The 12699-nt window shown below is 35.3% G+C and overlaps 1 protein-coding gene across 1 annotated transcript; it reads left to right on the plus strand.

The window, feature by feature from the left end:
* Positions 1–6306: 6306 nt before the first annotated feature.
* slc38a8a (solute carrier family 38 member 8a) lies at positions 6307–12387 on the plus strand. The gene is made up of 10 exons (XM_027161246.2): positions 6307–6570; positions 7378–7576; positions 8113–8269; positions 9462–9566; positions 9669–9726; positions 10406–10520; positions 10873–11020; positions 11525–11703; positions 12005–12056; positions 12181–12387. The coding sequence occupies exons 1-10, from the start codon at positions 6382–6384 to the stop codon at positions 12281–12283; spliced, it is 1305 nt and encodes a 434-aa protein (XP_027017047.1). The 5' UTR covers positions 6307–6381; the 3' UTR covers positions 12284–12387.
* The last annotated feature ends 312 nt before the right edge of the window (positions 12388–12699 follow it).

The raw sequence follows: 12699 nt of genomic DNA on the forward strand, positions 1-12699 counted from the left end.
AAATTGAATGACGCCCCACTTTTAGGGTTTATTATGGAGTTGGCCGACCCTTTGCACCTATACGCATTTGACGCTTTGCATTGCACTTGGTGATGTAAGGCTTAGATGCAACCCTTTCCATAAAGCTCTCTACACGCTGTTCTTGAGCTAATCTGAAGGCCACATGAAGTTTGGAAGTCTGTATCTATTGACTCTGCAGAAAGTTGGAGACTTCTTCACACTGTGTCCCTCATCATGCACTGAACCCGCTCTGTGATTTTTTTTTTTTACATGGCCTACTACTTTGTGGCTGAGTTGCTGTTGTTCCCAATTGCTTCCACATAATACCAACAGGAATAATTAGTATTCAGGAAATTTCACTAACTGACTTATTACAGAGGTGGCAACCTATCACAGTACCATGCTTGAATTCACTAAGCACCTGAGAGTGACCCGTTCTTTCACAAATGTTTGTAGAAGCAGTCTGCATGCCTAGGTGCTGAATTTTATACACATGTGGCCATGGTAGTGATTGGAACACATGTATTCAACGATTTGGAGAGCTTTCACAGAACATTTGGCAATATACAGTAGTGTATTTTAAGAGGCAACCAGGTCTTTGTTAAATATGATGTCTTTTGAGTTCCTGATTTCTTTGTCTAAAATAGTAGCAGCCCTGAGGGCTTCATGCACACATCCAGCAGTGAAATTACATTACTGTTATAGATTTGCATGCTTATTTGGGTATTTTATTTCTGGTAGGGGTACACCAACACCATGGAAAGACCATACTGTTCTGGATTTGAATGCTACATAAGCCAGTTGTTTGACTTGAAGGACAGTACCAATGGTTAAACATAAGGATATGAAGAATTTTTAAATATGCAAATATTGTCTCCAAACGTATTAGACATTACAGGCAGTGACTCACTGCTGTTACTTTGTCTATTTGAGGCTTTATTAGTTAAAAAAATAAACAAATTTATATTATTTTATTAAAGAAAGTATACTCTTTGTTGACATTTCATTTCTAAAAAGATGAAAAACGATCAAAGAAGAGATTAAGGAAATGTAAATAATACATAATAATACTGTATGCAGTGTTGAGGTGTCAATCTCAATATTAATTCCCAAGAGTTTGCAAGGTCCAAAAAGCTAGATGTAAAGGACCGGTGCCCATGTACTTTTGTCTATATAGTATATAACTGGAAACCACAGGAGAAGCATATTACACTCCAGAAGACAATATAGTGTTATTAAAGATTCTTTCATTTCAGTTCAGTTTGGTGTTGGGGCCAACAGCATTAAAAGCACCTGGTTGCCTCAGGGAAAGGAGCTGATTTGATATAGTGTGAAGTCATGTGTATCTTCACTGCTATACCATATATAAAAGCTAATGTGTAGGAATTCCCAGACAGGGTGTTTGGCTCCAGGTCTGGTGACAGAGACTAGTGTTGAGGCTCAGTGCCTTTATGCCTGTTAAAAAGTAAAACTGGCTGATGATCTCCCTCCACATGTGGCTTGCTGGCAACGGAAGCAAAAAACAAGGCTGGGAAATTCAAGTTTAACATGATTTAAGAAATTCACTGAGGCACAGATAAATGGTCACAGGGTCAGTTCCCAGGTTCTCCATGTAATTAACCTCCACTGTGGGCTGTTATCCTGAGGGGTCAGTGACATTTTCACAGGCGATTCTGCCCTATTAAAAGTGGATCAGGCCACCAGGTTTAGAGGGAAAGCCCAGCTCTATCACTTTTAATGAAATCAGTCCACTTCACAGCAGTATAGGCCAAGAGTGTGGGTGACAGGAGCACTGATCTGTGGTGAAGGTGGAATGCATTTGAAATGATTGCAAGGCAAAAAGAATTAGATTGAAATAGTTAAAACGTTCAACTGTACAAGAGAAATATATTATTTTAAATCGAATGTCTACTTTTTTTTTTTTAGACATTTTACATTTAGACTTTTTTTTACCACATTAAAAGAAAACAACTTCACATGGCGAGCTTAATTTAGTTTTCAAAATTCTCATTTGTTTGACAGAACAGCTTCAGTATGTTCTGTCAAACAGTAAGCTTATCATTAGTTTTTAATTCACAGAAAATGTACTGGGTGAAGGAATCATTTCTTCCAAAATGATATTCTCTCAACTAGGATTTTAATACTGGTGGCAGAGAGTGCTGTCTAACACTGTGTACTGTATGTAATTATTTGGTTTGATATCTAGTGACTTGGTGATGATCCTTTCCTCTAAGGAAACAAGTGGCTCAACAAAGCATGGCAGTAAAATCTATATTTCTTTATGTAGTTCCCTCTGTCAATCATAGCAACACTGACCAGTTGTGGGAGTCTATGACCTTATGTATAAATAGGAGGTCAGGCATCACTTTACCCAAGAGTGTATTCCTCTGCCCTGTGAGCATGGAGCATGAGCAGCTATTTGAAAAGTTGCATTTAACGGGCTTCATGTGTCAAAAAGTCAGCACACACTAGCCTTTACCCTTTCTAGCTGGTAGATGTTCAATGTTGGGGAGAGATGTCTAGTGGAGTACATTTTTAGGTAACCATTTTACAGAGAAACATTTAAGAGAATTTGAATGAACAAATCCTCTCTCGAAGTCACATATATTTCCTCTTATATTACTTAATCTTTCTATAGTAATCCAAAATTGAGGATGCCACATACCTTGCTAGGATGTTAATTGCTTTACTGTATTATTCATTGCACCTGTCAGCATTTGACAGCATTGAAGCATTTGAACTCTGATTTTCTACAGATTTATCACTTTGTCACTTGTATTTATGTCTCACATGCAGCATGATAGTGGCTTACTGCTGTCTGGACACTACCTGCCTGCTGTAGACTGGGCTTCAGGGTGCTGCATCTGAAATATATCCTCATCAGGATTGACTATTTAAACCTCAAGAGGTTCAGGACTCTCTGAATGAAAGACCTTCCCTGAATTTGCCTGGATTATTTTGGGACCCTACCCACACACATATTTATCTAGATAGCCCATCTTAAAATACCTGCATACAGAAAACTCTGCCACCAAATAATAACAAAGATGATTTGTAGTTAAAGTTTCTTAAACTATAGACATTAAGATGACTTCTTACACTAAGATGACTTGAATGCCTTTTTTAACCTAATTAAATAAACAGACAACCTTATGAAGAGAGCTGTGAACAGTTGTAGAACAGCATAGACCCACAAAACCTTCTCTGATGTTTTGTTATCTCCTAACAGGAAGTGTGTGTTTCAGAGTTACTGAAATAAATATGGAAATGTGAGACGGGGAAAATGTGATATCTAGAAAATTCACCTATATCTCTCATATCACAGCATATACAGTCAGGTCCATAAATATTTGAACAATGTCCAACTATTATAAAAAAAAAAATTCATATCAATGAGGGTACAATGTAGGAAATACAGCACGTTCTCTATATTGTCCCACACTTCAGAAACTGGACTTTTGTCTGCTCACTGGTTTCAGGACGAATTGTGTGTTATTCCCTCATTATTTCACATAAAAGTAGATAAAAGGTCTAGCGTACTGACAGAGTTACTGCCAGTAAAGCAAGCCATTCATTAGTCTGAAAAATCAAAACAAACCCATTAAAAAGACAGCAAAACCTTAGATGTGGCCAAGTTATTTGAAACATTCTTTAAAAAAAAAGAAAGAAAACACTGGCAAGCTCAGGAACACCATAATGTCTGTACGACCACAGAAAACAACTGTGGTGAAAGATTTTTTAGAAGATTTATGGAAGATTTTTTTTTCCTGCTTCAGAAAATCCCCTTCTCAACTCCTGCAGGAGTTAGTCATATCTGTGTCAAAGTCAAGAGTCTGCCGTCAGCAGGGTAAATACACAGGGTTTTCCACAAGACGGAATCAATTGCTAAGCTTCCTCAAAAACAGGAAGATCAGATTAGAGTTTGGCAAAAACAGCTAAAAAGACAGTAGTGTTCTGAAAAGCATCATATGGACAGATGGGAAAAGATCAGTTTGTACCAGTATGATGGGAAGATAAGATAAGATAAGATAAGATAAGATAAGATAAGATAAGATAAGATAAGATAAGATAAGATAAGATAAGGGTAGGAAAGAAAAGTGATTTCTGATGATGAATTCTAAAGTCTATAGGGCTGTATTAACTGGCTGTATTAACTGGTTGTATACACGCAAAATGCTTCGCAACTCAGTGGACAGATCTTCACAGTGCAGATGCACAATGGAAAGTGGAATGTTGTTCAATAGCCAAGTCAATCATCTGATCTGAGTCCAGTTGATGCATCACTTGATTCACTTGCTGGAATTGAAATAAAAACTGCAGATGAAATGCCCTAAGAACAAACAGGAACTGAATGCAGCTGCAGCCTGGCAGATATCACCATAGAAGAAATCCAGCATCTGGTAATGTTTATGGTTTCCAAACTTCAGGCAGACATTGACTTCAAAGTAATAATAACAACATTTAATTTACGAATTTAATTTCATGTATGTTAATTTGTGAAATAGCTTTTGGTGCATTAAACGGGGAATCATGGGATGGGTTGGCATCTGGTGCTATAATACTGTGTAGGACTGAGTAAAAAACAAAATAAATCATATAATTTACGGTTTATTTACAAAACAATAATTCCATATTCCATATTAGGAAAGTCATAATGAAAATAAAAGACACAGAGACCCTGAGAAAATTAAGAAAACAAGGAACTGTCCGATTGATTTGTATATATATAAATTAGCCTGATATGTTAACATTGACATCTTAACAATTTCTGTAATTCGTGATAATGCACTAGACACAATGCACCACTACTACAATTCAATTTAAACATGGCAGAATGTCCTTTCTTTTCTTCTGTTACTGCTTTATCATGTTTAATATATTCTTTATTATACTCTTTATTTATTACATTTGCATTTGTTTCTACTTTACGTGTCTATATATGCACTTTGCTGGACCAGAACTACTTCAGTTCAGCCAGTGCACCCCAGGGAGAGTGATGTCACTGTGGCGAATCACTTAACATGCATAACTGCATTTTCCAACTGTTCATTTATCCATTTAACCACTCAAACGCCACATTTTCATTTACATTTCATCCACATTAGTCATCCACATTTTATCCACATTATCATCTAGATTTTAGAAGTAAACAACGAGAGCAAAATAAACCTACTTTATGGATAAAGTATTTAAAAACATTTTATTTCTATTACATCAACTTATTTAAAAGTCATTAATTGTTGGTATAACAGTGTAACAGCACACCAGCCTACTGGCAAAAGTATGAGAATGTGTGTTTTATAAACATTAAAGCAGAGCATAAAAGCAAAGAGAAAGGAAACAGAATTAATTGGACACGGCAAAGCTCTAATACTTAGAAAGCTTCCACCCATCTGGTCCTTTTAGCACCTCACCACCTCATCGAATGCAACTTTATAAGTGTTTGGTAAGTGATATAGTATCATTACTAGATTAGCAAAGGCTAATGGTTTGGTACTTCACATGCATCATCGACTAACAACTATTTGTTTACTGCTTATTACAGTTTATGACAAATTGTTCTGTCTGGCAATATGTACTTAGCAAATCATACATTGCATTTTTGGGTCTGATATTCTGATATTCTGTTTTATTCTAATAATCTATTATTATTATTATTATTATTATTATTATTATTATTATTATTATTATTATTATTATTATTATTATTAAGAGACCCAGCATTTTCTAATTAATCTAAATGACAGCTTTAGCTCAAAGAGGCCATAACTCCCACTGACATTCACTGAATATTTGCCCAACATCAAAGTTTGTCTTGACAAACTTTATTAACTTGTAAAGTATCATAGTGTTGGCAGTATCATAGTGTGAGTTTGTTAGAAGCGCAAGCATCAGGGTCAGTCACGTACTTTAATGTCTCAGGTGTACATCTACTGATACTAGTTAGGCCATTTCTCAATTCCAAAACATGCCAGTGGCACAATGAGTCCCTGTGCAAGCATCACATCATGGGTAATGGTCCTGCTCATATTGCCTATCCAGATAATGTGCCTGGAATATATGTGCATACTCCATCCCTCCATATGTCTGTACAACATATCCTATACAGGGTCACAGGAAGTTATCAATCCTTTATTAAATGATTATACATGCTGATAAGTAAATATCACATCGTATGTTGGTGAATATGATTTACATATTAAGTGTCCACACAGTGACGTCACAACTAGCCTACCTGGGTCAAGCCAAGCTCCGCCCTGGATCTAGTTTTCATTCTTTCACCCAAACACTGTTTTTAAAAAAAAAAAAAAAAAAAAAAAAAAAAAAATAAATTTAGTAAATGCAAGTGCTTTGAGTTTAGCAGCCTGTCAGGATTTAGGAATGGAAGCGCAGACGGTACGAAACAGAGTTTTTTTAGACAAGCCAGGAATGAAGAGGGAAAACGCGAGGCTGGGTTTGTGCGGCGCAGTGTTCATCATGCTGAAGTCTGCTCTTGGTGCAGGACTGCTCAACTTCCCCTGGGCTTTCTCCAGAGCTGGAGGAGTTCATGCTGCAGTCACAGTGGAGATGGTGAGTAGCAGTCTCTATTTAACCAAAAACATCCATCATCAGCTGGTGTCGGGAAACAAGGCGGTATTTAATAAGTTATGCGTTTAGAATAAAACTTTGTTTTTGTAGCAAGCTAATAAGTACCCACTAGTGTAACCTCAAAATTTTTCTAGTTCAGAAGTTAAACTAGAAAAACTGCAACACCAGCTACGTCCAAACCCCCAAAATAGGAAGTACGCAAACTACTGAAATACTAAATCATTATTACGTATGTGTAGATTCAGTAGGTCATGGTGCGGTTTTCTACTCCAGTTCTGGGATTATTGCACATCATCTGCAGCCCCTTGAACTGGAATATAAATCTCAACCCCATCATCACAGTCCTATAAACATAATCAAACTATACAAAGTAAACCACTGATTATTTAGTGAATTATAGGCCTACTGGTTTTATGGTTATTGAGATTTGTGTTAAACATTTTTGATTCAGTCAAACAGGCCAGTTTGTAGAATAAGTTAGAAAGAATTTTGATAATTATTTGATTTTTCATAATAAAAGCTTTTATAGAAAAATCTTAAAAAAATAAATACAATATCTTAAAAAATGTTATTAAATATCACGGGAGCCCCCAGGGGTAAAAGGTACACACAAAAATACAATAGGTGTACACATGAGTTAAACATTTTTAACACACAATCTTTTTAAAACACGCTATAGTATATGTTGATGTACTATATATGAATAACAAGATTATGCTTTTGTGGGGCTGGTTTGATAAAGTGTGTTGTCCAGAGTACTCCTCATTCCTGCCATTTTCCCTCTGCTAGTTTTCTCTCATATTCCTCGTTAGTGGACTGGTGGTCCTGGGCTACTCATCCTCCATCAGTGGCCAGAACACATATCAGGCTGTGGTGGGGCACATCTGTGGGCCTGCTATAGGCAAACTGTGTGAGCTCTGCTTTGTCTTCAATGTCTTCATGATCTGTGTGGCATATCTGGTTATACTGGCAGACCAGCTTAAAAAATGTAAATAACCTTTATTTCATTCATGTAGTTTTACCCAAGCTTCCCTAATGATCATTAATGGTGGAGTAAGTGATGTTTAGTTTGAAATCATTTTTGTAATAATTTCCTTACATTTCAGCAGCAGTGAATAATATATTCTAATGAAAGAAAATGAAATAAAATTTTCTTGTGAATTTAGGATGCCATTTTCCTGCACTAGGACCCAGAAGTAGATCTAGACTGCTCAGTATCTTTATAATAACATCTAAATTCTTATATTTACAATCCTGTTTGTTTAAATATGACAGATTTGGTATGGGCAGCATTGATCATTCAGAGAGCATCTTTTTGGCATTCAGCTTCATCATAAGTTTTCTTAGCATCCTAGATATACAGTCTAAAGGGGAGCTCTGATGAAAATGAGTAGTGTTTATTTAATATAATAATTTGAACATTGAGTATTATTTAACCTGTCATACGTACATGCTTAGTACTGATGATTGTAAGGCGTCCTTAATGGCTAATGTTTGTCCTTGTCTGTGTTGGTGGTGTGACAGTGAGTATTTCCATACATGAGCTAATCACAGGTTCAACTGGGAACGAGATGCCTTATCACTGGTACACAGATCAGAGGTTTATGCTTTTCCTTGTGTGTCTCATTTTGATTCTTCCTCTATCAATTCCAAAAGAGATTTGGATACAGAAGTATACCAGGTGAGATACTTTCATAGGATTTGTAAATAATTCCATATTATATTCAATTCCATATTATATTCAATATATAATGAAGAAGTGATTAGAACAGTGGATATGAATAACATTACACTTTTTTCTATTATTGGCTTTAATCAGTAAGTAAGTAAGCAAAGGCTGTTATCTGTCAATACTATGAATAAAGATGTATTACTATATTATTCAGTAATACATACTGTATGTATATACTATACAATTCAGTTATCAACTATAGTTATAGCATTTCTCACAGTGACTTTTAAAGTAATAATATACTACTTTTTTTTACAGACTAATCTGTTACTTCACCAGTGTGTGCACTTACCACAATCTAGGCCTACAGCTACTGAGTTTGATAACCGACTAAACTATCTAGATTAGTTTTAGATGAATCAGTTAGTTACACTAAAAACAGCATTTACAGCATTTCAAACAAGTTATGCTACTACAGAATTAACTACTGAAATTACAGTACAGAATTACTGAAAGTCATCAGAAAATCTTTCACACACTCAATCAGTGTGATCAAATGACCACTGACCTGAATTACTAAGACTGGTTCTTCGTTTGGTTCTTTCAGTCCCATCAGGCCTTTTAATTCTGATCAGTCAAATTCAACATAAAAGCCAGTAAACACTGGCTGTGTCACTACCTGAAACACTCAAATGCTGTATTCACTTTCCTGTGTTTCTGCAAAGTGAGTCATTTTGGGTATATTGAATTTTCAGTGTTTCAGTGGAATCAGGGAATCGACTCTTTCTGTGATCGACTAAAGAGAATAAGAGAATCTACGGGAAAACTCTATGGACACGGAGAATATGTTCGAAACATCACATGGAAAATGATCTTGTAGGCTGATCATTTGCCACAACGCTCAGTCATGTTGTGTACTTTCAGACACAGACCTGTAAAAATAAAAGCAACCAAAATTATGTTATACTGAATTGAAAGATATGCAAAAGTACGTAATAACATTGTTTATATATTGCGTCATGTCATTTCTTAAATATTTCTGTGTCAAACTTTTATTGTCCAATTGTAATGCTTTTTATGTTTTGATGTGTTTGTGGATTTTTGCATGTTTTTTGCTAAAATGCAATAATTTCCCTTCATGTGTGCATATCTCGAATGTACATTTTGCAGATATTTTTTCTTTGTGTTATGTCATGTGTAGCGCATTAGGCACTGTAGCTGCCACCTATTTGACTGTAGCCATTGTTATAAGATATTACACAAGAACAGTCCCTGAAGGTCACCTGTCCCCTTCATACAACAGTGGGCAAGTATTTGACCTCATTTCCATTTCTTAATAAGACTTATGTAAGGATTATTTACTAGAAGATTATTGATTCTGTACTGTTGCATTGTTTCCCATTCCTAGGATGGACTTTTGGGCTTCCATGTTCAGCGTCATCCCCACAATCTGCTTTGGCTTTCAGGTAAATGTCTTATGTAATGACAGTAATGTAGTAGGAGTGCAATTTTTCATAATGCCATTATCTGAGCCTCTGCATTAGCATTTCAGTGTACATATGTCTTAACATATTGTGGAAATGACAAATAAAGAATACTGTTTTCAATTTCACTTATTGCTTTCTGAGAAAACCAGTGCACAGTGGGTATAATAAAAGCTAAGACCTATGATCCCTCAACAATGTAATATTACAGTTGGCAGTATTTTGGCTTTTCACATATAAGACATGTAGAAGAAAGATTATCCTCTTTAATTTTAATCAGGTTAATAAGATGGACATTGATCATTATCAATAATTTAATTTATTAATAATTCTATTTTATTCTCCTCCATAGTAAGACTTTTAATTTTTACCAATAAATGAGCGTATATGGAGGAGTGCAGTGGCCTAGACAGCCCTGCTTTATTACTTTAATATGCAGTTGCTTTAGAGATCTAACGGGTTCCTAGTGGAATTACATACTCATCAGAATGTTTTAGTGTTTTTATTGAATGTTTTTTGTTAGTTTAGATGAATCTTCAGATAACAGGCTTTATATGAACAGCAGTGAATCCATAATCTCAGCGAAAATGATGGAATTATTAACAATGTATTGTTATTGTATAAGAACTCTACAATGCTAGATTTGTTCTCCTTTATCCAGTGTCATGAGTGCAGCATTGCCATCTACAGCAGTTTGGAGAATAAAAAGCTTTCAAACTGGGTCGTAATCTCATTATGTTCTATGCTTATCTGCCTTGCTATCTACACTCTAACTGGTGAGGTTCAATCTTAAATTTTATTATGATTGCAGTTATTTTGCTGCCATTGTTTCCTTCATACAGAATATATACAATAGAATACACACTATCTATCTGTCTGTCTGTCTATCTATCTATCTGTCTATCTATCTATCTATATACATAGAGAGAGAGAGAGAGAGCGTGCGTTTGGTGACATTTATGTATCGTTTATATTATTAGATCAATAGAATTTTATCACGTCATTTCTTTACAGTAAAGATTACAGTTTTATTTTAAAACTATTAATTCTTAGAATTCTTTGTTGTATTGTATATTGTTTTTGTGTGCATGGTCTTATATTAAGAACATTTCTGTTTTGAATTGTTAGGTATCTATGGATATCTCACCTTTGGGAGGAACGTTGCTGCTGACGTTCTGATGTCATACAGTGGAGATGATGTTCTTATGATTATTGCAAGATTACTCTTTGGGGTTTCCATCATCACCATCTACCCCATTGCTCTTTTACTCGGAAGGTAACATATATAAAATGTGCCATAATAGTGTTGTAGCTTTATCGTTTAATTGTAGCTATAACTGGGTACATCAATATCGTTTTTTAAGTTTGTTAACTGTTCTCTAAGTACCTTAATGACCAGGAATCACTGAGGTGGTACATCTCATATCCAAATACTATATTTTGACCACATAACATGTAAAATAATATTAGGCTCTGACCGTTTCAAATGGTCCTATATTTGTACAGTTGGTTACTTAACCATTTTAATTAAAATCTTTGGAGTGCTTACCTCAACGTATTGGCATTTCAAAACCACAATATTTTTAAAAATTAATTGGGTTTAACAATGACGAAACATTTAAAAATAAAAAGTAAACTAAACTAAATATGACCTTTTATATACCTTTTATGAAAACATGTTTTATGCATTGATATCTATTTAAAACACTCAAAATAAGAATTGTACACATTCAATGTCACCACAAGCAGCATGTCAGCTTTTTCACCTCATGATTTACAGGTTGGTGATTCAGGATCCATTACTGCGTCACAGAGAGACTTATGAGACTTGCATCAGATTTGCTTTGACTGCAGTGTGGATCCTCATCACTCTCCTCATCGCTCTGTTCGTTCCAGACATCAGCAAAGTCATCAGCATTATTGGTGGCATTAGTGCATTCTTCATCTTCGTATTCCCAGGTTAGACTGCAAGCAGCAGGGTTTATACTGCACTCAATGCCTCATTCTGTGTGCTCTAGCTGAATAAGCAGTCTGATATTCTATAACATTACAGTGAAGCAGAGAACTGACACTTTGCTTATGCTTTGAGTCAGTTACTCCACCTGTATCAAAGAATGACTTATGAGACATTTCTTTTGGTTTATAGTGTACTGGTTACTTCTATTAATACTATTATCGTTAATACATTCCATCATCAGTTTTCATTTGTTCAGGATTGAAATGTTTTGATATTACATCAACATTATTGACTTTCTTACAGGACTTTGTTTAACATTTGCAATGCAATCTCAGCCAATGCCAGCAAGACTAAGGTGAGTGGTGAAAGACTGCCCTGGTTGGATTAATTCCAATTTCTTTACATATTGCAGTGTGCCAAAAAGCAAGTAACATATTCTCACTTATACTCTAGTGTACTTACTTGTTTTGTTTTTGCAGGTGGATTTTAATTGCATGGGGAATGATCACAGTTTTATGTGGCACATTCATTTTTGGCCAGAGCACTTTCTTTGCCATTATGCAGGTCTTTCATAAGCTATGATTCTAGACAACTCTACCTCTAAGAGACTCTTCTGTTCTCAACTAAACATAACAAAAGAATGAATGTACCTCGAACCCATGAATATATTAATCTATTGATTTTTCCATTGATATATTGTCATCTTTACATATTTACAATCTGTTAAATAAACGTTAAGTTTCAGAGCCCCATAAACCTGACCAGGATTAACTATGATGCAGTCAGAGGGTCTTGGATACTAATAGGACTCCTAATATGACTAAATAAATGCTTTGTTAAAAGCAGGTACACTTGAATGAGAGACTTTTTAAGCCTAAAGGTATAAGACTCAGACAACACTAGTTTTTGACTGTAAAACATAAATATGTGGTGTGCTAAACCCCATACTCTGGTTTCACTTGCAGGTGTTCTTATTTTTCATGAAAGGAACAAGTGTA

This window comes from Tachysurus fulvidraco, chromosome 13, assembly GCF_022655615.1.
Source record: "Tachysurus fulvidraco isolate hzauxx_2018 chromosome 13, HZAU_PFXX_2.0, whole genome shotgun sequence".
NCBI classification, from domain to species: domain Eukaryota; kingdom Metazoa; phylum Chordata; class Actinopteri; order Siluriformes; family Bagridae; genus Tachysurus; species Tachysurus fulvidraco.

Bases quoted from the DNA above. Each gene is read 5' to 3' on its own strand.
- slc38a8a (XM_027161246.2), top strand. From the start codon at position 6,382: ATGGAAGCGCAGACGGTACGAAACAGAGTTTTTTTAGACAAGCCAGGA. The intron at 9,567-9,668 runs GCAAGTATTTGA...TCCCATTCCTAG, and splicing joins TCCCCTTCATACAACAGTGG to GATGGACTTTTGGGCTTCCA. The intron at 11,704-12,004 runs GTTAGACTGCAA...ACTTTCTTACAG, and splicing joins CTTCATCTTCGTATTCCCAG to GACTTTGTTTAACATTTGCA.